This window comes from Saccopteryx leptura, chromosome 4, assembly GCF_036850995.1.
Source record: "Saccopteryx leptura isolate mSacLep1 chromosome 4, mSacLep1_pri_phased_curated, whole genome shotgun sequence".
In the NCBI taxonomy this organism is placed as follows: Eukaryota; Metazoa; Chordata; class Mammalia; order Chiroptera; family Emballonuridae; genus Saccopteryx; species Saccopteryx leptura.
In genome coordinates, this window is record NC_089506.1 from 13,750,593 (window position 1) to 13,778,240 (window position 27,648).

At 44.4% G+C, this 27,648-nt stretch overlaps 2 protein-coding genes and 1 pseudogene across 2 annotated transcripts in view; 2 read left to right on the forward strand and 1 right to left on the reverse strand.

Annotated features, from left to right (window-relative positions):
* Window positions 1–12,556, forward strand: part of SNX25 (sorting nexin 25) — a 103,748-nt gene extending 91,192 nt beyond the window's left edge. Inside the window, exons 15-19 of the mRNA XM_066380177.1 lie at window positions 2,508–2,625; window positions 7,206–7,272; window positions 10,346–10,527; window positions 11,363–11,463; window positions 11,981–12,556. Of these exons, the coding sequence (XP_066236274.1) occupies window positions 2,508–2,625; window positions 7,206–7,272; window positions 10,346–10,527; window positions 11,363–11,463; window positions 11,981–12,061 (549 nt within the window). The 3' untranslated portion in view covers window positions 12,062–12,556. The remainder of the gene's footprint in view (window positions 1–2,507; window positions 2,626–7,205; window positions 7,273–10,345; window positions 10,528–11,362; window positions 11,464–11,980) is intronic.
* On the reverse strand, window positions 10,465–27,312 carry LRP2BP (LRP2 binding protein). The gene is made up of 10 exons (XM_066380178.1): window positions 26,851–27,312; window positions 26,307–26,433; window positions 25,624–25,736; window positions 23,993–24,106; window positions 23,055–23,197; window positions 22,870–22,975; window positions 21,368–21,591; window positions 19,243–19,417; window positions 16,320–16,432; window positions 10,465–10,547 (listed from the first exon to the last, which is right to left on the reverse strand). The coding sequence occupies exons 2-9, from the start codon at window positions 26,410–26,412 to the stop codon at window positions 16,367–16,369; spliced, it is 1,047 nt and encodes a 348-aa protein (XP_066236275.1). The 5' UTR covers window positions 26,413–26,433; window positions 26,851–27,312; the 3' UTR covers window positions 10,465–10,547; window positions 16,320–16,366.
* On the forward strand, window positions 21,764–21,905 carry LOC136404710 (small nucleolar RNA SNORA1; annotated as a pseudogene).
* Window positions 27,313–27,648: the final 336 nt, after the last annotated feature.

Consider the following 27,648-nt stretch of genomic DNA (forward strand, 5'->3'; position numbering starts at 1 on the left):
ACTAATTGAGAAAGGCAGACATCCATTTTCGGTTGTTACCGCTGTCATATTTTGGATACCTACTTGTGCTCCCCTGCAAGCCCCTTGGAAGAAGGAAAGGATTGGGAACATGTAGGTAAGTGGGCTAGCCCGTCCCGGGGTGGGGGCAGGCATCACTTATATTGAGGGGAGCGGCCTGTATTTGCGGACAGTAAGAAGGACTTTGGGAGGCAGTGTAGGAGGCGGTTCTGCAGGGGGCTGATGAACGATTAGGCCAAGAGTAGGAGGGGCAGGTCCTGCAGATTGAGAAGTGAATTCTCTATTTTGTATTTTTTTAAGTCTTATAAAAGTTTATTTGAGCCAAACTGAAGACAGTTGCTGAGAAGCAAAATCCCAAAGGATTGAGAAACTTCTCAGGAGAATGTCAGTTGGGCAGCTTATTTTATTCATTAGAATCAGGAGGAAAAGTCAGGAGGCTTCCGTGAGCAGCACGGTGGTTAGGGAGGCGGAGAGAGCAAAGCCGGACTCAGAGACAGGATCAAAGTAACGTGGAGCGACATGCTTACACACTGGTGGGTCCAGGATTAACATTACAGCACAGACAGATGGTACTCGGGAACAAGGTAACAGTGTGCCCCGGGGCCAGTGGCTGTGTCTAGAAGGGTCTGGGAAGAAGATGACTTTGACATTTCAAAGATATATTATCTTAGATGCACAAAGACAACAGACAATTTCAAAGTTACTGATTGACCTTGTCAAAGAAACTTCAGGCGAGGACATGGCTGCCAACCGTGACTGGCTTTTAGGTCCATGCAGACCACCTGTGTAGATACTTTGGTCTTTGGGTTTGTAAGGTCCACCAGGTGGGCCTCCCCTGAGCTTGTCAGGTTTCGTATGTGGCCCTTGTTTCGTCCACAGTGCTTAGGTAATAAAGTCTCTGTAAAAACCTAAAGCAGGGGGTCTGGAGAGCACCAGGCTGATGAACAGGTGGGACTCTGGAGAGGACACGGAGGCTCCACACTCCTTCCCACGAGCTGTTACTTGCATGAAGTGTTAAGCCCACTGACCATAACCAAAAAGCCACCATTACTCAAGCTAAAATTGTAACTCTTGAGTTCACCCTATCAAATCTAGCAGTGGTATGTGGGGGAAGGGATGTGTATGGGTAAATAGAGCCTGCAGACATTTGCGATCTTATATATTCAGGACTTCAGGGTTCCCTCCAGAGTGAGATCCTAATTCACATTCAGGCTGCTGACACCCCTTGTTTGGCTCTCCAGCAAATTGCACAAGACCGTCTCCAAAATGGCATCTCCTTCATTCATTGCCAAATGCCCCTTAATGAATTTGAACAGAAGAAGCTGGTGGTGAAAAGGAGCAGCTGGTACTGCATTCTGAGCTGGGGCGGGCGAGGAGTAGGGAGTCCGTGCACAGCACAGAGCACATCACACCAGCGTTCTGGTCTCTGTAAACCCGCCTCCCTCTGAGCATTCCCCACCCACCCCCCACCCTCAAGCCTTACTGGTAGTGTCAGCTGTGCTTGGCTAGCTTGCCTCCGTTACCTCCCATTTATTCCTAAACCCCTTGGAGTTTACATTCTGACTCAGTCCCTATGAAACTTCACTCGAAAGGTGAGTGTCAGAGGCCAGTGCAGGGGCTTCCCCGCAGCCTTCACCTCCCTTGCCTCTTCGCAGTGTTGGTGTTGTGAAGCTGAGCGGTGTTAGGGAACGCCTCCCGCCTCCGTGACTTCCCAGTCCGTCCTCTGCTTGTCCAGCCTCCCCCCCCCAGTCCCGTGTCAGCCCTCGGCTTGGTCCCCCAGCGTTAGCTACCCCTCTGCGGACATTAGTGTGCACTTCCTCGGCCGCCCTCCCACCGCCTGATGCTTGCCCCTTGATCACAGCACCTCACCGACTAGTAGAAACAGCGTGTCAGTCTCCCCAGAGAGCGGTGAGCCCCGAGAGACTGGACCCATGTCACACTCCGCACTAGCGGGCGCCTGGCATAGGGTGAGTTTTGAACTGAAACTCGCTGATATGCAGATCAGGAAATGAGACGAGCTGAAGTACAGCAGAAAAGCTGGAATCAGAGCTTTAAAAATCACTAGATTACTTAAAAATATACATGTTTTTAAAAACTGTTAATTTAAGTTCATTTAAGTTAAAAAGCCATACTTTTTTAAAAATTGAGTTTATTGGGGTGACCTTGCTCCACAAAACCATACCAGTTTCAAGTGGTAACAACTCAACAAAACATCTGCACCCTGCATTGTACTTTTAAAACTCAAAATGGTTAGAAAACTATTTTGTTGTCTGCTCATTTGCTCCTTATCAATACAGTGACTGAGGTGTTTCACAGTTAGTTATTCCTCTTTATTGAAAATACGTAGAGATCTGCATGTAGTTACATTGAAGGATTATTTGAAGTTGAAATATTAGCACATAGTTTGGAATTTACACTTGAAAAAAGAGAGCAAGTCTGCCAACTCTCTTGGATGTGACCTGTGTCCTGTGACTTTTCTGTGCCCCCAGGAAGAGACAGAGGAGGACAGCGACTTGTCAGATTATGGTGACGATGTGGACGGGAGGAAGGATTCCTTGGCTGAACCGTGTTTCATGTTGATCGGGGAGATTTTTGAACTTCGAGGAAGTAAGCCTTTTTGTGATTATTGAGTGGTACTTTCTGGTTAAGTGGTTACACATACACACATTTAATATTCCTCTGTTCCTGAATCAAACATGTGTTTATATTCACTTATGCATTCAGCAAATACCCTGAAGGGCCAGCCAGCTACTGTGGTAGGATCTGAGGATGCCACCTTCACACAGACGTCCTGTCCTCATGGACCTTCGGGGCCTGACCTCCCCTGCACCCTATCCCTCTGAATACAGAAAGATAGAATGCTTTGCATTTCTTTTTAGGTGACTTAGCATAGTTTCATTGCTTTATCACCAGAAGGTATGAAAGAAGGATTTTTCAGAGCCGAGGAAGAGCCCTGTTGTGACAGCTGAGCTTTGGGTACTGTTGCTATGGCATTGTGGCCAGCGACATAGCGCTGCCTGTTTTGCTTTTCAGCCGCCTTTTTTCCCATAGAGGCGTGGTGAGCAGTGCAGGGTGGGGGACTCGGTCCCCCAGGGACACTCGGCAGTGTCAGAAACACTTCTGGTTGTCACAGCTTGGGGGATGGTGCCACTGGCGTCCAGTGGGTGGAAACCTGCTGCAGCGCCCAGGTGAGCCCCTCCAACAAAGACGCATCTGCCCCAGAGACAGTAATGCCCAGGTTGAGAAACTGCCCTAGTCGTTCTTGAGGGCGATGTACTTGGAGGAAACGAGCAAACATAGGATCAAAAGACTATTTTGTTAAGACCCACACAAGCGCCTCTCTCCTAAAGCAGTCTGTGGGTGAAAGGTCAAACTATACTCCGGGGTTTAGTCTCGAGTCCTAAATAGGGTCCTGCCCACCCACACCTCCCACAGCCCCCAGCACAGTGTGTCATGAGACTAGAGTACACAGTCCTACTCGGGGCCTCAGGACCAGCGAGGGATGTGACGGTGCCTGAAGGCCCCACTGACCACCCCGTGGTGGGAGAGCGAGGCTTTGCGAAGCACAGAGGGCCACCAGCCAGTGTCGGGAGCCCTCGGGCTGTCCTGTGCTCTGACCATTCAGAAGGCCACCAGCCAGTGTCGGGAGCCCTCGGGCTGTCCTGCACTCTGACCACTCAGAAGGCCACCAGCCAGTGTCGGGAGCCCTCGGGCTGTCCTGCACTCTGACCACTCAGAAGGCCACCAGCCAGTGTCGGGAGCCCTCGGGCTGTCCTGCGCTCTGACCACTCAGAAGGCCACCACCCAGTGTTGGGAGCCCTTGGCTGTCCTGCGCTCTGACCACTCAGAAGGCCACCAGCCAGTGTCGGGAGCCCTCCAGCTGTCCTGCGCTCTGACCACTCAGAAGGCCACCAGCCAGTGTCGGGAGCCCTCGGGCTGTCCTGTGCTCTGACCACTCAGAAGGCCACCAGCCAGTGTCGGGAGCCCTTGACTGTCCTGCGCTCTGACCACTCAGAAGGCCACCACCCAGTGTCGGGAGCCCTCGGGCTGTCCTGCGCTCTGACCACTCAGAAGGCCACCACCCAGTGTCGGGAGCCCTCGGGCTGTCCTGCGCTCTGACCACTCAGAAGGCCACCAGCCAGTGTCGGGAGCCCTCGGGCTGTCCTGCGCTCTGACCACTCAGAAGGCCACCAGCCAGTGTCGGGAGCCCTCGGGCTGTCCTGCGCTCTGACCACTCAGAAGGCCACCACCCAGTGTCGGGAGCCCTCTGGCTGTCCTGTGCTCTGACCACTCAGCTTAGCGTCTTTTCCCTGGGGCAGAGGAGGAGGGCTGGGACTTGGTCTTAGGAAGTGGGGCTGTGCACCCCTTAAGGTCACTTAAAGAATTATTAGCAGATGGAGAAACTTCAAGTGCTTTTATAAACTTGAGCATGTCTCTGTGTCTTTTAATCCTCAGTATCTGTGACAGTGCCTGAACCACAATAGGTGACCAATAACATGCTGGACAGACGCGCTGGTGAACGAGTGCACGAGACAGTTTTAAGTGCTGGAATTGTTTTGGTCATTGAACTTTCACCTAAGCCAAAGCTTAAACAATCACAAACACTTTGGGAGCGTATGTTTTATTTACAGCTCTGTAGGGGAAACAGAGATATATCAGATGTGGATTCTCAATTCAGTGCATTTACCAAAAGGATTCCAAAATTGTAACTCACTTTAAGCAATAGACATAATTAAATTCAAAGTTACAGAGATTTCTATAAAAGGATGTTCATCTGTAGCATAATTTCAATAATGAAAAGTCAGAATTAAGCTATATTTCAGAAGTGGGGGATTGTTAAATTAAGAAATATCCATATGATGGAGTATCATCCTAGTATTAAAGATCCTTTCAGATGAAATAGCTATAGCTGCTGCATATTTTAGACACTGTAAGATACAAACTTCCACTGGGCTCAGCATAGTCAGAAAACACGCGTCCCCACCCAGAGCCTGGCTTCCCCAGTGTAGTGCGGCCCATTGAGCTGTGAAGCCTCCCTGTGCCCCAGGCTGGTGGGAGGGGAAGCACCGTCCCAGCCTTTGTGTTGTGCGCTGCGCGTGCTCACTGAGGCGGGTGGTGAGTCAGCCCGTCGGGGCAGGAGTTGGGCTCAGAGCCCTGTCTTTGCAATGTGTGTTTCCTCCATCATGGGCCTGCTCAGAGCATCTTCAGTTTTGCTGGTGACATTTCAGAGGGGAAAAAATAGAACGTCATTTATAATGAGATGTGATATCTTTGCCATCAGCAGAATCCTAGTGTTGCTGCAGCTGCATCTGTGGCTTTGAACAAATGAGCCCTTGGATCGAGTCACTGGGGCTGTTTTGTTTGTGGGGCGGGGGTGGGGGAGAGAGGGACAAGTAGTAGTGCCAGCAGGTGTCAGGGATGGGAGAGAAGTGGGAGCATAGTCATTTTCCGTTCCTGCTGTAGGTCAGTGTACAAAAAGGGAGCAGCAGCCGTATCGCCTCTTACTAATTTACAGCCAGTCACTCAGCTGACAGGCCTTCCTTCTAGAGGTGCCCGTGTCCACAGATCCTCTGGGGGTACACTGCCTCTCTCCTGCGCTGGAAAGGCAGGGAGAGGTGATCAGCACTGACAGTCAGGCTCCCTGGTCTAAATGCTAGCTCAGATGAGGAGGTTGAGGTGCTGGTGGTGTGCCCTGACTGCTGTCAGAAATGCAGGGTGCTTTTCGCCCATCTGCTTCTCCAACCTTCCCCCCTCCCTTCTCTCTATCTCTCTCGCCCCCTCCTGCAGCCAAGGCTCCACTGGAGCAAAATTGGCCAGGGTGCTGAAGATGGCTCCATGGCCTCCACCTCAGGCGCTAGAATGGCTCTGGTTGCCATGGAGCAACACCCCAGATGGGCAGAGCATCGCCCCCTGGTGGGCGTGCCGGGTGGATCCTGGTCAGGCACATGCAGGAGTCTGTCTGTCTGCCTCCCTGCTTCTCACTTTGGAAAAAAAAAAATGCAGGGTGCTTTTAAGGCATGGTTCTGACTCCTAGACTTGAATCTTAATTGAAGGGTTAACAACATGACTTGAAGCAGTCATTTAGATCCATTTAAAAACTTAGAAATGACCTTGGAATGTCTGAAGTCCGGTACCAAGTCTGCTGTGGGCGCCTGTTTGCGTGGCTCCCCTTGCACAGCGGGGTGTGTGAATTTGCTCCTGTTGGGCCTTCTTGCTAGTGCAGTAGCCTGAACCTGTGACTTGTAGAGGCACGTCTGAATTTCTCGTTTGCTCATGTGGCAGTAGCTACACATTTCAAGGTGAAAGTGGAAATGGAGAATTTGGTTTAGATTCCAATTCGCTCAAATACCCTCACAGCATTTCCTTGCATTCTTTGCATTTATATTCATAGTCTGTACATATAGAAATGTGTCTCCACGTTAATGAAAGTTTAGATTTGTAGAACCCTTCCCCCATGCTCTTCCACACGAAATACTGACAAGATCCCCAGAGCAAGGAAAGCACGTGGAGTGAGGGTTTGCAGAGCACAGAGGCCACCACCCAGTACTGGAAACCCTTTTCCACGTGAGGAAACGGAGCTCAGAGAAAGTGATGGTGACGTGTGCCCCGTGGCGCAGGCAGGGAGAGCGCCGAGTGCCCGTCAGTCAGGACCCTGGCTCCCCACGAAGCCACCATCAGATATACAGAAGTAGCTGATGCTCCACAAACTGCTCCTCAAATGCAAGCAGTTAGACCCGTCAGTGCATTAATATTTCAAAACATTTGTCAACATTTGACTACACTTGTTTTTCATTCACAGAAGTGTGTTAGAACATTGGGCACAAGCCAGACAGAAATCTGTCGGCTGGGGGAAAACAGACCTGTTGTCAGGAGCCCAGGGAGAGATGAAGTGAAGCAAGCGTTCCTCCCACTTGTTAGCTCAGCTGTTGTCCAGGCACTGAAAAGCTGTAAAAACTCATAGGTTTCATCTGAGCGGTTGCTAAGCAGAAAAAGAGAAGCTTAGTAAGAAGAATTTTCCTGGGCAGAGATTTGCCCACCTAGACCCCAATTCTGCAGGTGTCAAAGCCCCAGCGTGGGTGTCAGGACTCAGACTGGGTTAAGTGACAAAGCATATGCTTTGTGCAGCTAAGAAAATGTCATAATTGTGGTATCCTGTGATAATATTTTACCTCTGACTTGTATTTTAGTGTTTAAATGGGTGAGAAGAACATTAATTGCTCTCGTTCAAGTCACTTTTGGAAGAACCATCAACAAGTGAGTTGCACGAAATTAATGTTTGAATTCTTGCCTACTCTTTGCCTTAATAGTCAAATTACTTGTGGTATAGTCGCCAGTGATCTTGCTAGCCGAAGGTATTTTATTTTCTCCTTTTGTTTCTGATACAATTAGAAGATCACGTAGGGAAGTGGATTTCCGAAAGAATCTCTCCCACAGAATGCATGGTGAGCTCGGTGGTAGAAGCTCGAGCCAGCAGCTCCGGCATTCTGGCTGACGAGATTCGGTCCCAAAGATCTCTTTGATCGTGCCGACTGGTCTGAGTATCTTGGGCAATGTTCTTGTGTCACATGATGGGAGTCAGGTTAAGGCTGAGACTCGAAGCCAAAATGAAAGTGGGCTGAGCCTCACGTGGCAGGTCTGCAGTTTGAGGGAAATGCAGATCATTTTTTCTTCTAGAGTTGGTTAACATCAACATGGTAACTCCTCTTGCTGGTTAATATCTGAGTCTCCATCAGGGGTGTGTGTGTGTGTCCTGTAACACCATCATAGGCCATGTGGGTATTGTAATATTACATACTCCATATCCATAAAAGTCTGACTACGTACCCGGTATTCTTCCAGAGATAAACATTATGGCTTTCTTGCTAAAAAAAAAAAAAAGAGAAGAAGGGAAGATCATTTTTTTTATATAGCAACTATGTTTTAAGATGAAAATCAGGTTTTTCCAACTGAAAGACTAATTTAGTTGTCAAACATATGTATAAGGTTAATGTAGTTTTATCATATAAATCATAAATTTTTATGGAAAACATAAAGAACATATTATCTTTTATTCATTTGCAAATAAAATATATTTTCCTTGTGGTCATAAAAGTTTACCTCTATTTTACTTCTAATATTTTTTAAGACTTGTATTGGTGATCTTTTCAGTTCCTGTCCCAGGCTTCTGTTTTAAGGAGAAAAATGGCCTGTTTAGTGTATAGTTTCAGTCTAAGTCAAATCTCTTAACCTTTGCATTGATAGGTGTTGGATAAAGAAATTTCCAAAATGACCCTATTTTTCTTGGTACTCCAGACTTGCTGATATATTTGCCTTTTCAGTTTCAGCAAATCATTCGTGCTTTTCTTGCTCCTATCTATAATCCTGGCCCGGGATGGTCGCAGGAGCAGCTGCAGGTGGTCAGTGTGAACACACTGGCAGCTGTTCTCTGGGGCTGGAGAAGGGGCACCGTGGGGAGTTCCCAGGCCTCCCTGCGCAGCCCCACCCCCGCCCTTAGCTTGTCTGCCTTTAGCTGATGACGTCTCGTAAACGTACGCAGCAGCATGTGCTTCGTGCCGGCTCTGATTCCATACACCAGAATTACTTCAGAGCCTTCTATGGTTCTGGCAAATAGAAAGTCAGACCTAAAGTGATAGGAAATACTCAGGTGATGGCCTTTCAGAAGAGTCCCTTGCCTAATTTTACGTGGTAAATTGAAATGTTCTTGCTTCATTTCTTTGTGTAGTACCTGTGACTAACCCGAAGAAAGAGGACAGAAGAAACAAGATATCCCCCTCTTTATGGAGATTTCTCTTGGGCAGGTCGGCAGGGTCTCTTAAATCAGAAGTCCTCTTAAATTAATAAAATTGTTCTTATTAGATAGGAATTGCAATATAAGTTCTAAGCAATATAGGGAAGTATGTTAGGAGACGTAGTTACAGAAGGAATTAACAGTGTGACACACAGTTGAATTTAGACATCAGTAGTGACTGGTTATTGTGTGTACAATCTTAGGCTTGAACAACTTCTTCACTACTATTTCTGAACACGATACATTGTCCCCTTAAAAATCTGGTTGGGGCCCTGGCTGGTTGGCTCAGTGGTAGAGTGTCGGCCTGGCGTGCAGAAGTCCCGGGTTCGAGAAGGCCAGGGCACACAGGAGAAGCGCCCATCTGTTTCTCCACCCCTCCCCCCCTCCTTCCTCTCTGTCTTTCTCTTCCCCTCCCGCAGCCGAGGCTCCATTGGAGCAAAGATGGCCCGGGCACTGGGGATGGCTCCTTGGCCTCTGCCCCAGGCGCTAGAGTGGCTCTGGTCGCAACAGAGCGACGTCCTGGAGGGGCAGAGCATCGCCCCCTGGTGGGCAGAGCGTCGCCCCCTGGTGGGCGCGCCGGGTGGATCCCAGTCGGGCGCATGCGGGAGTCTGTCTGACTGTCTCTCCCTGTTTCTAGCTTCAGAAAAATACAAAAAACAAAACAAAACAAAACAAAAAATCTGGTTGGGAAGTCCAATTCTTAAAGGGCTCTTAAATTTATTCATGATTTGAGTTTGAAATTCCAGGTCTTTCTGGCACTGATAGTCTAAAATGATTCTTCCCCGTTTTTCAACAAAGAGACGTCAGGCTCCCAACAAACAGCTACAGCTACTCCTGGGCTCTTTGAACTCTGTTAACTTGTCTTTTGACAGCAGAAATCCTATAATTGGTGAAATATGATTAATAACTAATGAAATAGGGTTATGTAGAAAAGATCTGGGTTACAGATAAAAGTCATTTATTTATAACTGTGCCCAACTGTCCTCCCCATGGAAATTTGGCTGGAGAGCAGGGTACCTTTCCAGAGTCCTTCACTTCGTGGTGAGAGAGTCACTGTCTTCCCCTGCCCCGCGAGCAGCGAGAGGTGCACCGGGGCCCTCGGCCGGCAGTGTTGGTCTCAGCAATGCCAAGCGGTGGGGGAAACGTGTTCTCCCCCAGGACAGCTGGAACTCGGGCGTGTTTCCGGCCCCTTTTAACCACCTTTCAGTGGATTTGTGTTTGCAGTGCTCCCACCGCATGGAGCAATGAGTGAGCACACTTAGAGTAGTGTCAGGCTTCAAACAAACCACGCCCCTCTCAATGAAGATGCCTCCCAGCAAACATCCAAAGCACGCTGGCGCTCCGTGAACAAATACGCATTCCATTTCACCAAAATAAAAAATAGTAACTCAGAGTCAGGTTTAAAAATCCATTTCCTAGTTTATTCATCCAACATTGAGACCAGGCTGTGTCTTAACTTACACACTAATAAATGCCCTTTGAGACTAGAGTGTGGAAATTTTTAAAAATCTCATCCAAGAAGTATTTTTCTCTTAAAAGACAAATTCGGGACACAGTGAACTGGATTTTCAGTGAGCAGATGCTGGTTTACTACATCACCGTTTTCCGGGATGCTTTCTGGCCAAATGGGAAATTGGCCCCATCGACCAAAATCAGAAGCAAAGAACAAAGTCAGGAAACAAAACACAGAGCACAGCAGAAGCTCCTCGAAAACATTCCAGGTGAGGCCTGCGCTCCGCTCCTGGAAGTAGAGACAAGGGAATGTTAGTCCTGTCAAGGTGGTTTTCACTTCTGTCTCTCGGGAAATGCTATTTACACTGAAAAATGATCCCACTCTTTTTTTTAAATCCTTGCTAAAGAAATTATATTGAGAATCTTCCCTGGCCAGTTGGCTCAGCAGATAGAGTGTTGGCCCAGTGTGTGGATGGCCTAGGTTCGATCCCAGGTCAGGGCCCACATGACAAGCGACCATCTGTTTCTTTTCTCCTCCCTCACCCCCTTCTCTGCCCCTTCTCTCCCCCATCTCTCTCACTTCCCCTCTTCCAGCCAGTGGTTCAACTCGTTCAAGCCTCAGCCCCAGGCACTGATACAGCTCAGCTGGTCTGAGCATAGGCCTCAGGCACTAAAAATAGCTCGGCATTTGAGTATTAGCCCCAGTCAGGGTGCATGTTGGAGTCTTTCTGTCTCCCTTCCTCTCACTTAAAAAAGAAAAAGTAAATTATACTGAGAATCTTAATAAGAACAGTACTGGTTATAATTCTTTTAACTAGAAGAATGTTTTAGAACAAATAATACATTCTGCTTTAGAAAGCCTGCTAAAGTAGTTTTGAATGCTTTTTAATTGGGTAGCAATGTATTACAATTATAGTTTGTATACATGACTTATGTTGAACAATTCTAAATAATCTTTTTTTCTTTAAACATGATTATTCATGTTCCTCAGGCCTTAGTACCTTTACTTTTTGTGTACCTATCATGTAATATCTCCTTCACCGAATTATCTGTGCATTGTGCATTTTATTAATAATAGCTAACGCTCTAAACTTAATTTTTCAGATATGCTTCAGAGCCTTGTTGGACAGCAAAATGCCCGTCATGGTATAATCAAAATATTCAATGCACTGCAAGAAACAAGAGCCAATAAGCATCTGCTATATGTGAGTAATTTAAAACCTACCAGAGGGTTAATTGTTTAATTTTACATTTCTATTCACACCAGGGTAGATTTTAATTTCTTTATATTCTTAATCATTCATATTACTTGTAACTCTGAACTCATTTCCTCTGCTTCATTTTTGTTTGCCTGTCTCTGAAATTGGGTTGAAAAGAAAAGAAACAAGTACCCCTGGTGGGTGCACAATTCTTATCCTGTGATACTATTTGTCTCCTTGACTTCTGATGTCTGTAACATGGCTGCTTGGTTTTCATGTTTCAACAAAGCAAGCAGTTTCCCAGGCAGCTGTCTGGTTAGAGTTGGCAATGTTAAATTTGGCTGATGGCGTGGCATTGGTTACAGGCCACGGAATAACTGTGCAGCCCATCTCCTTGAGAGTAGCCTGTCCGCTGAGAATGATCTCAGACCTAAAATGGGACTTGTCTCCTGAACGTAGATACTTGAGTCCACGCTTAGGAGAAGGAACACCGTCTTCTCCTCTCTGTCTCCTCTCGGTCCAGGTGCTGATGGAACTGCTGCTGGTGGAGCTGTGTCCCGAGCTGCGAGCGCACGCAGAGCCCCCGAGGGCCAGTCAGGTGTGAGGGGACGAACAAATCACCGGGGAGATGTCTGTGACCGTCGCCATGAGCCTGCCCTCTCTTCGCAGAGGGCTTGACTGAGCGTGGCGCTGACGTGCGTTCTGGTGACTCCCTCTGGTTCGTGGGAGGTGAGCAGAGCGGACGCGGTGCAGCCGACAGGAACACCACTTCTGATCATTACTGGTTTCTGTTTTAATAAGACTAGAAATACTCTCAAGTTCAACATCCTGACTGAAGTATCAATGTTCATATGTGGTAAGAACCTAGGAAATATTATAAATATTTATGAAAAGTTTTGTTTTAAAATAAAGAACTGTGAATATTGTACAGTTAATTTCCTCACTGAGGATTTTGAACATTCCTATAATTCATGTGTATTGAAGAACATTGTTGTGCAATGCTTTATGTAAAGTTGTTGTGGAAATTTGTCTTTATTTTTACCAAAGATTTCCCATAGTTTGAAGTATTTGAAGCAATAAAATATAAAAATGAATCATAGAGTTCTATGATGTTTAAGATGCTTCTTCCTCAAAAAAAAAAAGGAGGCCGAAACACTCGAGGCAGTTCAAATGTTTACTGAGTGCCCTTCTTTGTAGAAAACGCTGTGCACATAGGTACTTCTGCAAGGAAAGAGATCGTTTGCCGCCTCTTCTCCAGACACAGAATGAATATGGGAAGAAGACGATGTTTGATGTGAATGACAAGAGCCAAATGGGCGCTGAACTGACGCCTTCGGTGGTGGGACTGAGCTGACCTGAGGATGGGCAGGAACTTGACCTGGAAACAGAACGTGGGGGAAGGGAGGGGCCTCCCGACATTTAGGGACGTGATTATGTCATCATTGGTTGACGTATGGAGCGGTCTTATGGACAATGGGGGCATTAGGAGAGACCAGGGTACAGATGTTTTATTGCAATAGCAGCCCCATTATCACATGGGCAGCTCAATCAATTTTCCTGGGCTTCACCATCTATTATGCAGTGATAATAGATAAAACACTTTCTCCTCTCAAACCCCCAAGAATATTGAAAGCAAAACAATTAATGGGCAGAAATTCCACTTGAAATCCATAAAAGAAAAATGGTATTTTAAAGTGTTTTTGATTATATCATTGATAGATCATTCCTGCCAAAGTTCTTGATGTGAAACATAACTTCTGAAAGATAAATGATTAAACATTAGTAGACTAAATTTTATCTTCAGGATTCTTCTAGTTTCAGCTCTTGGATAATTATTTATCAAACCAGGATGATATTTGACACGAGATAAAAGCCAGAGTTGATAAGAACTATCCTCCATAGGGACACAGCAAAGACATTCAGAGAAGAGAAGCAGTGTGAAGTCACCAGCCCTGGGGACTCATCATAACTGTTCCTGAAAACGTCCCACTTCTGCATAATTTAACTATAGCTGTTAAATTTATACTGCAAATGAGAAAACCATATTGACTCCTCAATCTTTCTTTAAGATAAATGTTCATTTTTCATGCACTGTTTTCTAAGTAACCCTACAAGAGTTGTGATCCTTTTTGGGAAAGGCTAAGGGTCTGGGGCCCTCAGCTCACTCCCGTGAAGACTGACGGGCCATCACTGTCTGCGGCAGTGGCCGTCTGTCCGCAGGGGGGACCTCCGCGGGGCACCAGCTTTCTGGTAACAGCGTAAACAGAATTTTCATTCTGTGTCAGATGCACTGAAGACATTTAAGCCCAGCATATCACCACGTGTCACACATTAGATACCTATGTTTAGGAGTTCTCAGACTTGTGTTTTATTTAAATTTTTATTTTTAGTTTTTTTTTGCAGATGAAGGATAGTTTGTCACTGATGAGAAAAAGCAGCCAGGCAGAGTTAAAGATCAGTTAAAAAGCAAGCATGGCACCTGCCCTGAGGTGGCGCAGTGGATAGAGCGTCGACCTGGAACGCTGAGGTCGCCAGTTCGAAACCCTGGGCTTGCCTGGTCAAGGCACATGTGGGAGCTGATGCTTTCTGCTCCTGCCCCCTTCTCTCTCTCTCTCTGTCCCTTCCCTAAAATGAATAAAAAAAAAGTGAGTGTGAGGAGGGGCAGGGTGCAGCCGCTCTGCCCTCTCTTGTGTTCTTTACTTTGGATAAAGAAAGAGAGCAAATCTATTCAATGTGCTGTTAAAGTCAACAAACACCACTATATTGCATTCCTATTTGAAAAATCTTAGAGACTTAAGGAACTGGATTAGTGTGGAGGAGGGAACCCTGGTTGTGAACTTGGGTCTTCACAAGGATGAGGAGTGTTACACGAGTGGTATTACAAGAACACGAGCACGCAAGCGGGCTCGTGGTGTAGACGGAGGTCAGGTTAGACGCATGAACTCTTACACGCTTGAGATATTGAAACGTGTTCCTGGAGGAGAACAGTCTTTAGTAGAGATTTTCATAGACAAGGACCGGTTTTCAGGGATGGTTTAAGTTTATACTTTTCTTTACAGATTTAAAGGAGAAGCATATGACCAGTTGAGGAAATGTCACAGAAAATTCTTTTTGAAATTTCTTCCTTTTAAGACAAAATGAAGTTCAAATAATAAGACAAACCAGATCATAAGACAAGGCCAGGCCCTGGCTGGTTGGCTCAGCGGTAGAGCGTCGGCCTGGCGTGCGGGGGATCCGGGTTCGATTCCCGGCCAGGGCACACAGGAGAAGCGCCCATTTGCTTCTCTACCCCCACCCCCTCCTTCCTCTCTGTCTCTCTTCCCCTCCCACAGCCAAGGCTCCATTGGAGCAAAGATGGCCCGGGCGCTGGGGATGGCTCCTTGGCCTCTGCCCCAGGCACTAGAGTGGCTCTGGTTGCGGCAGAGCGACGCCCCGGAGGGGCAGAGCATTGCCCCCTGGTGGGCAGAGCATCGCCCCTGGTGGGCGTGCCGGGTGGATCCCGGTCGGGCGCATGCGGGAGTCTGTCTGACTGTCTCTCCCCGTTTCCAGCTTCAGAAAAATACAAAAAAACAAACAAACAAACAAAAAAACGACAAGGCCAGGTCACTGCCATGCAGCACCTCTGTGAACACAAGACAAGGCCGGGTCACTGTCTGTCTGCCGTGCAGCACCTCTGTGAACACAAGACAAGGCCGGGTCACTGTCTGTCTGCCGTGCAGCACCTCTGTGAATGTAAGACAAGGCCGGGTCACTGTCTGTCTGTCGTGCAGCACCTCTGTGAAGGTAAGACAAGGCCGGTCACCGTCTGCCGTGCAGCACCGCTAGTGACGGCTCTGCAGAGAGCTGCATCTGCACGGTGAGGACGGGCTCTTGCTTAAATCCACTGTCAGAACGGATGCTTTGATTTTTTAAATACTGTGACAAACATTAGTATGTTCACAAAGAAGATAGTGAGGTATCTTCACGGCGTATCATTTTCAATTTTTTTTGTTTTCCAGACGAGTCCCTAGTTTTCTGCCTGTGAGTTCTATTTTCCCGTCAACTTCAGCCTCACTGTTGTCCCTGATAGGAGGAAAGCCTCTTTAACCATCTTGGGTTACAGTTCCATATGGATGACTTCACTGAGATATTTTTCACATTTTATCTTGCTTCAAAATACATCTAAGATTTTTAAAATGTAGAAAATGAAGCACAAAGAGAACATCTTGCTTTGAGATTGTCTTAGGAATATAGCAGTTGTTTTGTTCATTAAATTAAGATACTTAAGGGAAGATACGGAGGGAGAAAAGTCTAAGCATTTATTAAACTTTATCATTAATCAGCCAATTTGAGAATTATTTATAATCTCTTGAAATACAAAATGTCCCAGAGATTTTGTGCAGTATTAGCTTTAATAACTTTAGAAGCAGAAATGCTACACAAATTTATTTTTAAAAACATCTGAAAGTTCCTTTACATTTTTTATTTATTTTTATGAATTTTAAATTTAAAAATTTAAGAATTTAAAATGAAAAACGTCTTCAAAACTCATATATAAAATTTTTATAAGTTGTGTTAGCATTTGTACTTCTGAAGTTCTTACACTGAGGCTGCACCAGTCTCTGGACACTGTATTTAAAGAAAGGGAAAAGACACTTGCTTTATGGACTCGTTTTCGATATTTGACGTGGTCTAGGCCAGTCTGTAGGCTAAGAGCGGGATTTCTGAGGACTCATCCAGCAATCTGATCCTGTAGCTAGCAGCTGCAAAGTTACAGAGTACAAATTTAAGAACAAAGGTAATATATCATCAGTAAAAAACCCAAGGTAATGTAACTCGAGATGCGGAAAGTAAACAAACATAGCTATTATAAAAATACACACATTTTAAGCTGTTAGGATGGGCGATCTTTGTTGAAATGCACCGTGGTCTAAATTCTCTGATGAATAAGTAAAGAGTGAAGTTCATTTGCCAATACAGGATTCAGACGACAAGCCTTCAAAATCAAAGAGTTGGTTATTTAGATATATTTTAGATAGTTGGATCTTTCTTCTTTTAAATAATTTTTGGTTTGTTTTTAGGAATAGTAAAATACAGTGAATTTCAAGGTAGACTCTTGATTAAGATACACATGTATTCTGATTTCTTAATTAGGGAAGTACAAGTCTATGCAAAAAAAGATACTAAAAACATCCATGCTGCTATTATTTGAAAGAGAGAAAATTTTATCAGTGTGAAGAACAAATGAAATTTATATACTGATGATAGAATTTCTGCGATATGAGTTATTAAAATAATATGGAAAACATTAACATTTGGCTCTCAAACTTGTTATTCTCATTGTATGAATAGCGTATCTATAATCTTAAAGTATCGAGTTTTATTATGACTGAAGTAAACAGTGATACATAATAATGAATAATTTCATAGATGTCAAGTACTGGAATGAGACATCAGAGGTTACTACATCCAAACCTCACTCTGCAGAAACTGTCCCTTTGGTGGCCGTGACTGTCGGTCATGGCTGATATTTGCTTGGTTGCTCCTAGTAGCAAGAAGTCACCACCTTATAGGAAAAACTTTTATTATTTCCTAAACAGTTGTATTAGAAGATTCTTCTTTATGGTATGCTAAAAATTCCTTCCATGTACTTTAAAATCACTGAAGGGTCCTAGAAGAACTATAAAGCTGGTTTCCTAGAAACCCCAAGAGGTGAAGTACCATATTTCTTCATGTATAAGACGTACCCTTTCCTGAAATTTTGGGGTCTAAAAACTGGGTGCATCTTATACAGCAGTTGTAATTTTTTTACTTGCATTTCCCGCTTTTTCGCACTTGTTTTTGCACTCATTGTTGAAGACAGTGATTCATCATAAGACACAGAGGACAAGCTAATGGATGGGAGTTCTGACAGTGATGAGGAGTTGTATGAATTTTATGATGGATAAAACTTGAGTTCAATAACTTTTATGTAATACATCTTTTGTCAAATTTCAAGCCCCAAAATTAAGGTGCATCTTATACGTACATGGAAGCATCTTATACATGGGGAAATATGGTACTTGGCAGTCAGGTAGCCTAACAACAGAGCAGAGAACACGCTGGGGTCTCCTGACTTGAGGCCACTGTCTCTTCATCCATGCCTTACGTTTCCCATCATGCACTGCTAGTGGCTAGCATTCTGCTCTCTTCCTCTAGTTCTCTTTCTGCAGGACAGCCTTTTACTTGGTGAGGCCCACTGTCAGGACCTTCTCGTACCCTTTTTTTCTGAATACTCAGTTTCTCTTATGCCTCATATGACAGGATTCCTGACCCTTCACGGGTTTAGTGCATCTGAATTTTCTCCATTTTCAAAGTATCTGCCATAAAATACAATGGCCAAAATTGAGTAATGGGGCCATTATCTCCCACAATATGGAAAATTGTTCTAAGATTACAAGTTATTTGTTTTGCTGTTTTACTTAAGATAAACATATACCACAGCTGAAACTCTTTTTTACATTGATGAGAGAGAGAAAGACGGGGGTGTGTGTGTGGGAGAAGCTTCAACTCTTTGCTCCACTTACTTGTTCCATTTAAGTTGTGCCCTCCCTGGTTGCTTCTGGAACAAGCCCTGACCAGGGATCAAACCTGCCCCCTCAGCATGCAGGGACGATGCTCTGCTCACTGAGCCACCTGGCCAGGGCCTTGAGGACACTTTTGACCTAGAGTTTTCTGTGCCTCTAGTTATTTAGAAAAGAGACTAAGGATAGCGTACAATCTGAAACTGACTTGGTTTGGAAAGCAGTGTAATACACAGAACATTTAGGTTTTAAAAAAGTTAAAGACTATTCATAGTCAAAAGTGGTATAGTTATAAACCCCTCAAAGGGTGGCTGCATTTGTGTACTGTATTCCTATATAATTTAGGGTTCCCAGACTTGCCTGCCAGGATCCCCCAAACTCTGCAGTTCCAAGGATCTTCAATAAACATGCTTGCGTCCCACTCCTGGACTGAGCTTGAATCGGTCTGAAATGAGGTCTGGGCTTTGGAAGTTTTGAAAGATCCCTAGGTGATGTTAATCCACGACAAGTTTGGGAACTGCTGTCGTGTCAGACTCAGGCAAGGGGTTTTGGAAATTGTTCCTTGACTTTTTCCCCTGCTCAAGCTGAACAATTTGTGTATTCCACGGATTGCTGTGTATATTTTCTGATGGTGTCATTCTAAGTTGACTTTGTGTATGTCATGCACCTAAGGGGTGCACATACTTTTTTCTTTTAAAAAAAAATACTTTTACTCTTCATAATGACCCTCCCTCTCCCATGCCTCCCCACTTTTAACAGTTGTTTGATTTTTAGATGTGAAATCTGTGTGGGATTTGAATAACTTCATCACAGAGAGGAGGACACGAAAGGGCTTATTTTAACTGGTTACCTCAGACTCAGGAACACTTCTCGGTGTGGCAGATGTCATGCATAAGAAAACTGGTAAAAAACTACTTTCTTTAAGGTACTAGAATGAGGCTAGGGGTCACAATTTTTTTTTCTGGGTGAAAGAAGGTATGAATATTCTGGCTTTAAGGTTTTGGTGCTGGGCCTTAGGCTGCAGATAGTGACAGTGAGAGAGAACAGTATAGGACTTTGTCATCATACTAGTAAGAATCTGACAGAATTGTCAGCAAACTGTCTGCATGACTGACAAGCTCCACAGAGGTTTTCTGTGCAGCAATTAAGGAGGAAAACACACTAATCCATAAAGATGGTCAAGTCTTGACTAAAAGCCCAGCGATTTCTGAGTCAGTGTATGTCTGTTCTCAGGCTCACGTACTTTAGAATAATAGTGTTTGGCTGTGGCTTCGTCCTTTGTGACCCCCAAGCCGAGCTGCAGGCAGCGCGCGTGGTAGAAAGACGCTATGGCCATGCCTCTGCTGATGAACTCGGGGAGGCAGTCCGTGACCTGCGCTATCATGGGGACGTCGTGAACCTCGTCGTAGTCAGCAATCCTGTGACCGTGGAAAATGGTGAAATGAAAAGGACATCAGTTATGTTTTACATTTTCGCAAGCAACATGTCTGGAAATTGTCCTTGTGCCCAAAGTGATTCCCCCATTCCTACCCGTGGGAGTGTTAGCAAAGTTGTTGTGTGTTGAAGGGTGCATGTAACATGGTTAATACAAGGGGAAGAGTCGCTGTTTTGTAGCTTCCCTGGGATTCTGCTTGTCAGGCTTAATGACCACTAGAAAATAAAAGGTGGTTTTCTTATAATATTACTACTTTAAATTTAATATTACGGCAGATTTCAACAATGGGGAAAAAGTATTTTCTGGGTTTTTTGGATCGTGTATTTAAACATTGACCTTAAATTTGGACTTTAGCCTGACCAGGTGGTGGCGCAGTGGCTAGAGCATCGGACTGGGACATGGAGGACCCAGGTTTGAAACCCTGAGGTTGCCAGCTTGAGCCCAAGCTCACTGGCTTGAGCAAGGGGTCACTCGGTCTGCTGTAGCCCGCGAGGTCAAGGCACATATGAGAAAGCAATCAATGAACAACTAAGGAGACCCAATGAAGAAGTGATGCTTCTTATCTCTCTCCCTTCCTGTCTGTTTATCCTTGTCTGTCCCTCTGTTTCTGTCACACATACAAAAAAATGAACTTCAGTTATATGAATATAGACCAGAAAACACACTAAAACACTGGCACATCTATCTTTGTTAAAACATGGGCAATAGGAAGAACTCATTCTGTATAACCCAGATGCAAATATGGAGAGTTGTGTGAAAATGAGATCTAGTCAAGTCCATGTTAACCCTGTTGTCATGGGGAAGAGGAATGTGAATAATGTAAAGTTGCAAAGATTTTAAGAACTTTAAAAAATCTTAGTTTTAGTCAAATGGGCACCTGGAGGTTTGGGACATTGGTGATCACACTGGTGTGTGACCTGCTGCCTGGAAGCCAAGATGGTCGGGAGCAGAGGGTAGAAGCAGCTCCCGGTCTGCCCTGGTCTCCGCTGCTCACACAGGCCTGGGGGAGGGGGAGCCCACCGCTCTGTAGGAAGGGCATACTGGGCGGGCGGGCGGAGCCATCACATGGCGGTGGCCGCTCTGGGGAATGTCCGCGGCTGTATTTCCCGGCATGCTGCTTTTGTACATTATGGATAAGTAAATGTAGGAAAGTTCATTCACTCAGACAAAAGAAATTTCCGTGTTTTATGGAAATTTCCAGATATTTTATAAGATGTTAGTGTTGGAGACGTCTAACCGTTACTCTCATTTTATAGTCCTTCTCAAGCTATACTGCAGTTGTGCACTTACAGGACCTGTGGCCAAGGATGTAGGAAGAAATGAATTTAATATTTAGGTTACATTTCTAAATGTGCCAAGCTGTGTTAAGTACTTTATAGTAGGAAGAAATGAATTTAATATTTAATTTACATTTCTAGTGTGCCAAGCTATGGTAAGCACTATGTAGCAGGAAGATATAAGTTAATATTTAATATACATTTCTAATATGCCAAGCTATGCGAAGTACTTTATATACACTTTTTTTCCTTGTTTTTTTTTTTAATTTTAATGGGGTGACATTGATAAATCAGGGTACATATGTTCAGAGAAAACATCTCTATATATACACTACTTTTATAATCTTGCAGAAGTATGTTCTTCTTATAAAGCAATTGATGCCCCCCCCCCCCAAATTAAGGAACTTGTTTAAAGTCACTTGGCTGGTATACAGAGCTAATAGAACAGAATCATACTATCTGATCCGGTAGCCATTAGTTACAGGTGGCTATTTAAATTAAAATCCCATGAAATTTAAAAGTTCAGTCAGTTGCACTAGGCACATGTCAAGCGCCCAACAGCCATCGTTTACAATACTGTAGCAAGTTCTATGAACACATCTGGCACACAACATCCAGTAAGAGTTTCTGTAAATACCTTCATCCAGCTTATTTACCTTTTGGAAAATGCAACACACTTGGTGAAGAATTTCATGTTATAGTAATACTCCACGAGATTCCCTTGAGCGTAGACATTTCCACGCTCCGCTGCCTCCCGTAAGCAATGCAGGGCCGCCTCGGTGTCCTGGCGGATGCCTTGTCCATAGAAGTACATGAGCCCCAGGGCACCCTGGGACTCCAGGTTTCCGTTGCCGCATGCTTCTGAGTGCCAATAAAATGCCTTTAAAAAGCACAGTTTCACTTTGTTACGGGGTGACATTCCAAGGGAACACCAGGAAGAAAAACGTCTTTAAAGAGAAGATATTACTGTGAATTCATCTCTAGGAAACAGCTCTAGCCCCGGGAAGGCACTTCAGGCTGGCATCGACTTCACATGCCTTACAGAGGGAGCAAGCCTCATTCTATATGAAAATGGGCCCTGTTTCTGTACATGGTGTCCAGAAAGTGGAAAGGTGGCTACCCCGGCACACAGGTTATGTACGCCTCCATCACGGTAATTCTACTGCAATGCTGACAGTGAGACCCGGAACATTAAAAGGGAGAGAGAGAGAGAGAGAGAGGGAGAGGGAGAGAGAGGGGGAGCCCACCCGTTGCTGTCTACCCCATCAGTGCAGGTAAGGTCACGGCCTTGGCCGACAATTCTTCGGCTCAGGCTTCAGGATTTTCAGATACTCCACAGGAAGGATCAGAGGGTGGGAAACAGGAACAAAGCGTCTGCGGGGCTTGGAGACACGCCTGCTACTGGGCACAGCAGAGGGCAGAGTGTTTGAAGCTGAGGGGAGTCAGGGCTCTCAGGATCGCGGAGATGGCACTTTCCAAATCAAAGGCATCCGAGGATAAAACCTGCAGGAGGCCCACTGAGTACTGGCTGAGTACACAACACAGCTGAGCATTGGCTTAATACTCGGCTGCTGTGAACGTGGATTAGTTCAAAACATTATTCCCAGGTGGGTCTTAAATTGTCCAGTGCCTCTTACAGGTTTGCCGTCAACGCCTCTTACAAGTAGAACTTGGCCCTACCTTCCCCCTATAAGATATCTTGGAAAATATTTCAGTCACTGATGATGAAAGATATTCTATTTCTATGAAAATCTTAAATGGATTTAATTGTCAATTAGTTCTTTGTATATTTTACTTATTAGTATCATCACTTCCTCAAATCACATGTAATAATTTAATCACACTTAAAAGGATTTGGGCTTTATTTCGGGACTCTTCTAGCTTTTATGGAATAATGTTTTGTATGAGTAGCTTTTTATAGAACACAGAATACTCTCACATCCGTGAGCCCTGGGAGAGAGGCAGGGAAGGCGGGGTTCATGGATGAGTCAAGGGTGAAATGAGCTTGGAGATCTTAGATTTTAAACTTTCTTTACATTTTAGAGAAATATTAGAGATTCAAAACCACTTATTCTCACCTCCCTACTTTTAAAAAAGAAATAAAAGAGACAAACAATCTAAGTATAATGCCAGCATTGGAAAAATAGATGAGTGTTACCTTTTCTAACTCTTTGGGCTCTTTGGTTGAATAATACAATCCCAGGATACTCTGAGCCTTCACACTGGCCTTTGGATTTCCACTGTCTGCAGCAAAAAGCCACAGCCTGAAAGAGGGAGAGGAAGCAAGCTGTTACCTGTTTCAGCGTTTGATTAAAAGGAAAACTCCTTCCCAGGTAAGATTACCTTTCAGCTTCCTCAGCCGATCTCTTGACGCCTTTCCCTTCGTAGTAAGCTCTCCCAAGGTTGTACGCAGCTGCAAATTTTAAGTGTCTTGCTCTGGGACATGGAGAATCGAGTATTTTCTTCATGCAGTCCACTCCTTTTTCCTTCCACAAAGGAAAAGAACAAAAAACCCTCGTTTTTAGTTTTACTCAAACTAAAATCTTTCTCCTGATAACATAAAGCAGTCACCCTCTGACATAATTCCTGACTCTTGTGCCCAAGCAGCGTGTGTCCTGGGCCAGCAGGACTGGAAATGAGGGCAGAAGGGACAGGACATCTCCTGGGCATTCCCAGGAGCCCGGGCTCCCAGAGCTGGGCGACAGCGTCTCAGTGTGGTCTCCTCCCTTCCTCCCAACCTCAGGCCTTATTCGGAATCTGCACAGTTCTTGGAACTGACTCAAGTGCAAAAACACACTGCTCACCAACATTAGGGGATATTTCAAAATGAATGAAGCGATAAAAAAAAAAAGCATTTGACAAGTCAAAGAAAATTGTTTGACTATGCAAATGAGGTGCAAACCCAACTTCTATTCCATTGGTGAAAATGCACTATACAAAAGGCTGAAAGTACTGGAGTATCTGCACCTTCCCTGATCCCCTAATTTTTGCGAGCAGTGTAGCTGCAACTTCTTCCACATTTAGAATCCAGCATTAGAATGACTTAAAAAATACAGGAAAGCATATTAAAATTATCGACATGTAACGGTAGCAAAGAGAAGAGGCTAAAGGAAAATTTTTCACACAAATGCAAAAATGACTTCTGCTATCCTTTGAATGATAAAAGGTTAGAGATTATTGAACAATAAGGATAGAAATATTAAAATATAAGTAGTTTTAATATTATCAAATAATCCATTAACAATGAAAGCTTAAACACTGTGAACAAAACAATAACTTACAGCATTCGTAGTCGTCCCCAGCCCGTCATAATACATTACTCCTAGCTGGTAAGTTGCTTGATGATCCTGTTCCTTGATTTCTTCAAACTGTTCTATTGCTTCTTGAAACCATCCCTATCAGGTCCCAGGAAATACTGAATCATTTTTATTATCTTAAAGTAATCCCAATTATTTAATTCCTATGCAAATCCAGTTAGTAACAACAAATAAAATAATAAAAGACAGTAACAAATGTATGGAATTCCAAGTAAGTCACTGACAACAATCAACACACTAAAAAATCCATTAAATAGGCCTAAATGTGGCCACTGAGGGAAGTGACCAGGGCGAGTTAGGTAAGATTCTCATTGGCTTTCACTCTTATTCTTGGCTATTCCCAGTGTTCTCTTGAACACTAGCCTTGCCCTCTGCTCCCACTAGCCTGGCATGTCACACGCCACTCCTGAAGTCTGAGACATTTCATCAGGGACCAAAGCCTCAGAGAAAATGTGAACATCAGGATATTTACTATTATTAAATATCCTCTATTACTATTATGCCTCCCGTCCTTCAATTTGCTAGCTAGGGGAAGACGTGTGACACTCTAAAATTATCTTTCTCCCCTACTTTAAAAAGCTGCATGTTTTGCGTTACTGATTTACAGCTCCTCATACTTAGACAATTTGTAGCAAATATGTTAAGGTATAAGGGATTAATAGGGGGTCTTGTATCTTCATTCACCATGAAAATGCCTCACTCTAAAGAATGAATCATTTGTAATGGTGGAAAGTCTATTCCTGAGTTGGAAGGCCATTATTGGGAAGAGCAGGCTAGAGAAAAACAACGTTTGAAAGACACAAAAATGGTTGAATTTCTTTTTTCATAAACTGTCCAAAATCCTAACCAATATTCATTTTAAAGAACACAACGTGTAAACGACTACATTGCTAAGATTCATTTTCCATTTTGGCTAATGTTTGGCTTAGATTTGAGAGTGAAGGAAAAGTTAGAACATACAGAGGTAAAGTAAGAAAGTGCTTTCAGTTTTCCTGATTTTAAATACCATATACATGCTAGAAGATCTCAAATACAGTAAGTCCCCGAGTTACAAACATACGACTTCTGTACAGCTTTACTTAGGAACAGAGTGCCACAGGGCTATTGGTAATCAACTGCAGTTGGGCGTGAGTGAAATGGTATCACAGAGTTACTCGACCCCCATGGCAAAGAACTAACCCAGGAAGACCTTGTGGAACTAGAGCAGCAGCTGAGAGCATTTAGGGAAGAAAACAGGGACCTAGAAACCTCAGAACCGAAAAAGTTTTGTGCAAGAGAGTTAGCTGATGCTTTTCATCTCATTGAAGCAGGAATGGCAAAGTTAGAGGAGCAAGATCCTGGTACAGGGTTAATTTATAAGGGAAGAATGGATTTTACAATCGACTTTAAACCAAAATGTCCCTTATAAATGACTTTCATGGAGAAAGGTCAGGTATCTCCTTAAGCTGACACCAGGGTATCACACTTGAAGCCACAACCATGATCTGGGGAATCTGACGGTTTCCCTGAGTTACAACATAAGGCAGGGTACACGGGAAATTTTGCTATGTGGATCTAACAGCGGCATTATATGAAATGAAAACAAAGAATGCTACCTCTTCAAAGTACAGTTGACCTCGTAGGAAATACGCCATGGCGTCCCCTCTTCTTATCCGTTCCTTCAGGAGCTGCAGGGCCTTCTCCACCACATTAGCATGGCAGTACTGATCTAAGGGAGGGAAAGAAAGCCACCTTTCCTGGTTCTCACTCCTGGCCTCCGTCGCTAAGGGAGACAGTATTATCATAGGACCTACACCGTGCCTTCTATAACCAAGAACTATTCATTGGTTTTCAAAGAGACCCAGTTTGCTACTAGGCAGGCGCTCTGGCAATGCCACCCTGTGGGTGAGAGAAAGTCTCAAGTTGAGGCTTAATTAGAGCCACTCTAACCAAATGAGCTAACTACTCCCAATTTATTATTTAATTAAAATGGTAGTTTTAAGGGCCAACTGCAAGTAAAGTATGGCATTGTTCTCAACAGAAATGGCATTGGCCTTCCCTTTTCCAGAAGGGTATCCTAAAACCCTGAGTGGATATTCAAGATTGGGCTCTAGGAAACTTCTCCCCCAATGATTTGCTAGAGATGATTTAAGTCTCATTTCACGTATTCTTACAGGACAGCTTGGAAGGGCTGGGACGTCAACCACTTCCTTGACAGCAATAAGACTCATATTTCTTGTATCTTTTTTCCCCTGGTGTCTAGGTTAACATTTAGTGAGAATATTATCAGAATTTGTACCAGTCTTTTCCTTTCTCCACTGAAAGATTTTCTGGTACTTAGCAGCATACTGGGATAAAGAGGTATAGAAGGGGTCCTTGGGCAACTTTTCACTGGTCAACTTCATCCTGTTTCCACAACGTGTAGTCTGTAAACAAACACAGAAAATACGACAGAGCTATCTTCCTCCAGAAAAATGCGAAGAGACTCCATCCCACTTAGCACTCATGAAGACCAAGCTCCCCAGACTGTCTAGGGGCAGGGCACCAAACTACCAGCTCTGGGTTGTAAATATTCCCGGGAGAAACCAGGGCCCTTTGGGACTATGAGAAGGTGCACAGCCACCCTTCACGTGTGGTAGCACGGCATGGGTGAGAAGAGCTCTGAAAATCCTAGGAACCCACAGGCTGCAATGGGTCATGTCACCCGCCACAGCTGCTGTCACAAGTAGGATCTAGTGACACTACCCATAGATACAGTTCTTATGTGTTGGTGCCTTCCGGTTACCCTGTACCTGAATCTCATCAAATAATCCACTTCCCATTAAGGCATTTGTCTATTTTACCTGGGAATATGCTTTACTTTAGCTGTGTTGTTCAGTTTCATCTTCCCATCTGTACTGGACTGCCATGTTGTAAGATGGACCACGGATGAATGAAAAATCAGAGCCTTCATATAAAATGGAGAGGTTGCCTCATTTGAGATGAAGAAGTCCAGCGTGGCCTGGGCTGAGCGGAGTGAGACAGTGAGCTCAGTTGTTGCTAGGCTTTTTGTTTACTCCTTCGCATTCCACTGTTCCAGCCGGCTTTCACCAATCAGGAACTAGCTTCCGGGAAGGTTCCTGATTGGTGGTGAAGAGAACTCAACAGCCTTCTAGTGTGATTGGAAAGCTTCATTTGCACAATTATATGGCACTAGTTGGGATAATCAGTTGCTTCATTAATGAGAAGGAAGTGCAGAAAAAGGAGATAATTCAGTATATTGGGGAAAGAAATCACTGAAGTACCTGGAATTTTGGAAGACTCACTTCATATTTTTAAGAGTCAATTTCCTTATCTGTAGTTTGGATTGTAAGTAGGTTTGAACTAGAAGATTTCAAAATGTCTGTTCCTAGGTATGTCAACTTCTTTGATTATAAGATAGCAAAAATAGTATGATTGCATTAATGAATATAAAAGTTCCAATGAATTTTTGGGTGAAGCAATCTTAGGTCAAGTATTTAAAAGAAAATTGAAATGGGATGATGTAGGTAGCACTTAGAAACTGGTTATAGCTTTTATTTCGGTGAAGTCGTTCAGTGCACTACTATATCCCAAAAGAAAACACCTGGCATATTCAGGAAGGTCGTGGGAAATGAAACAAA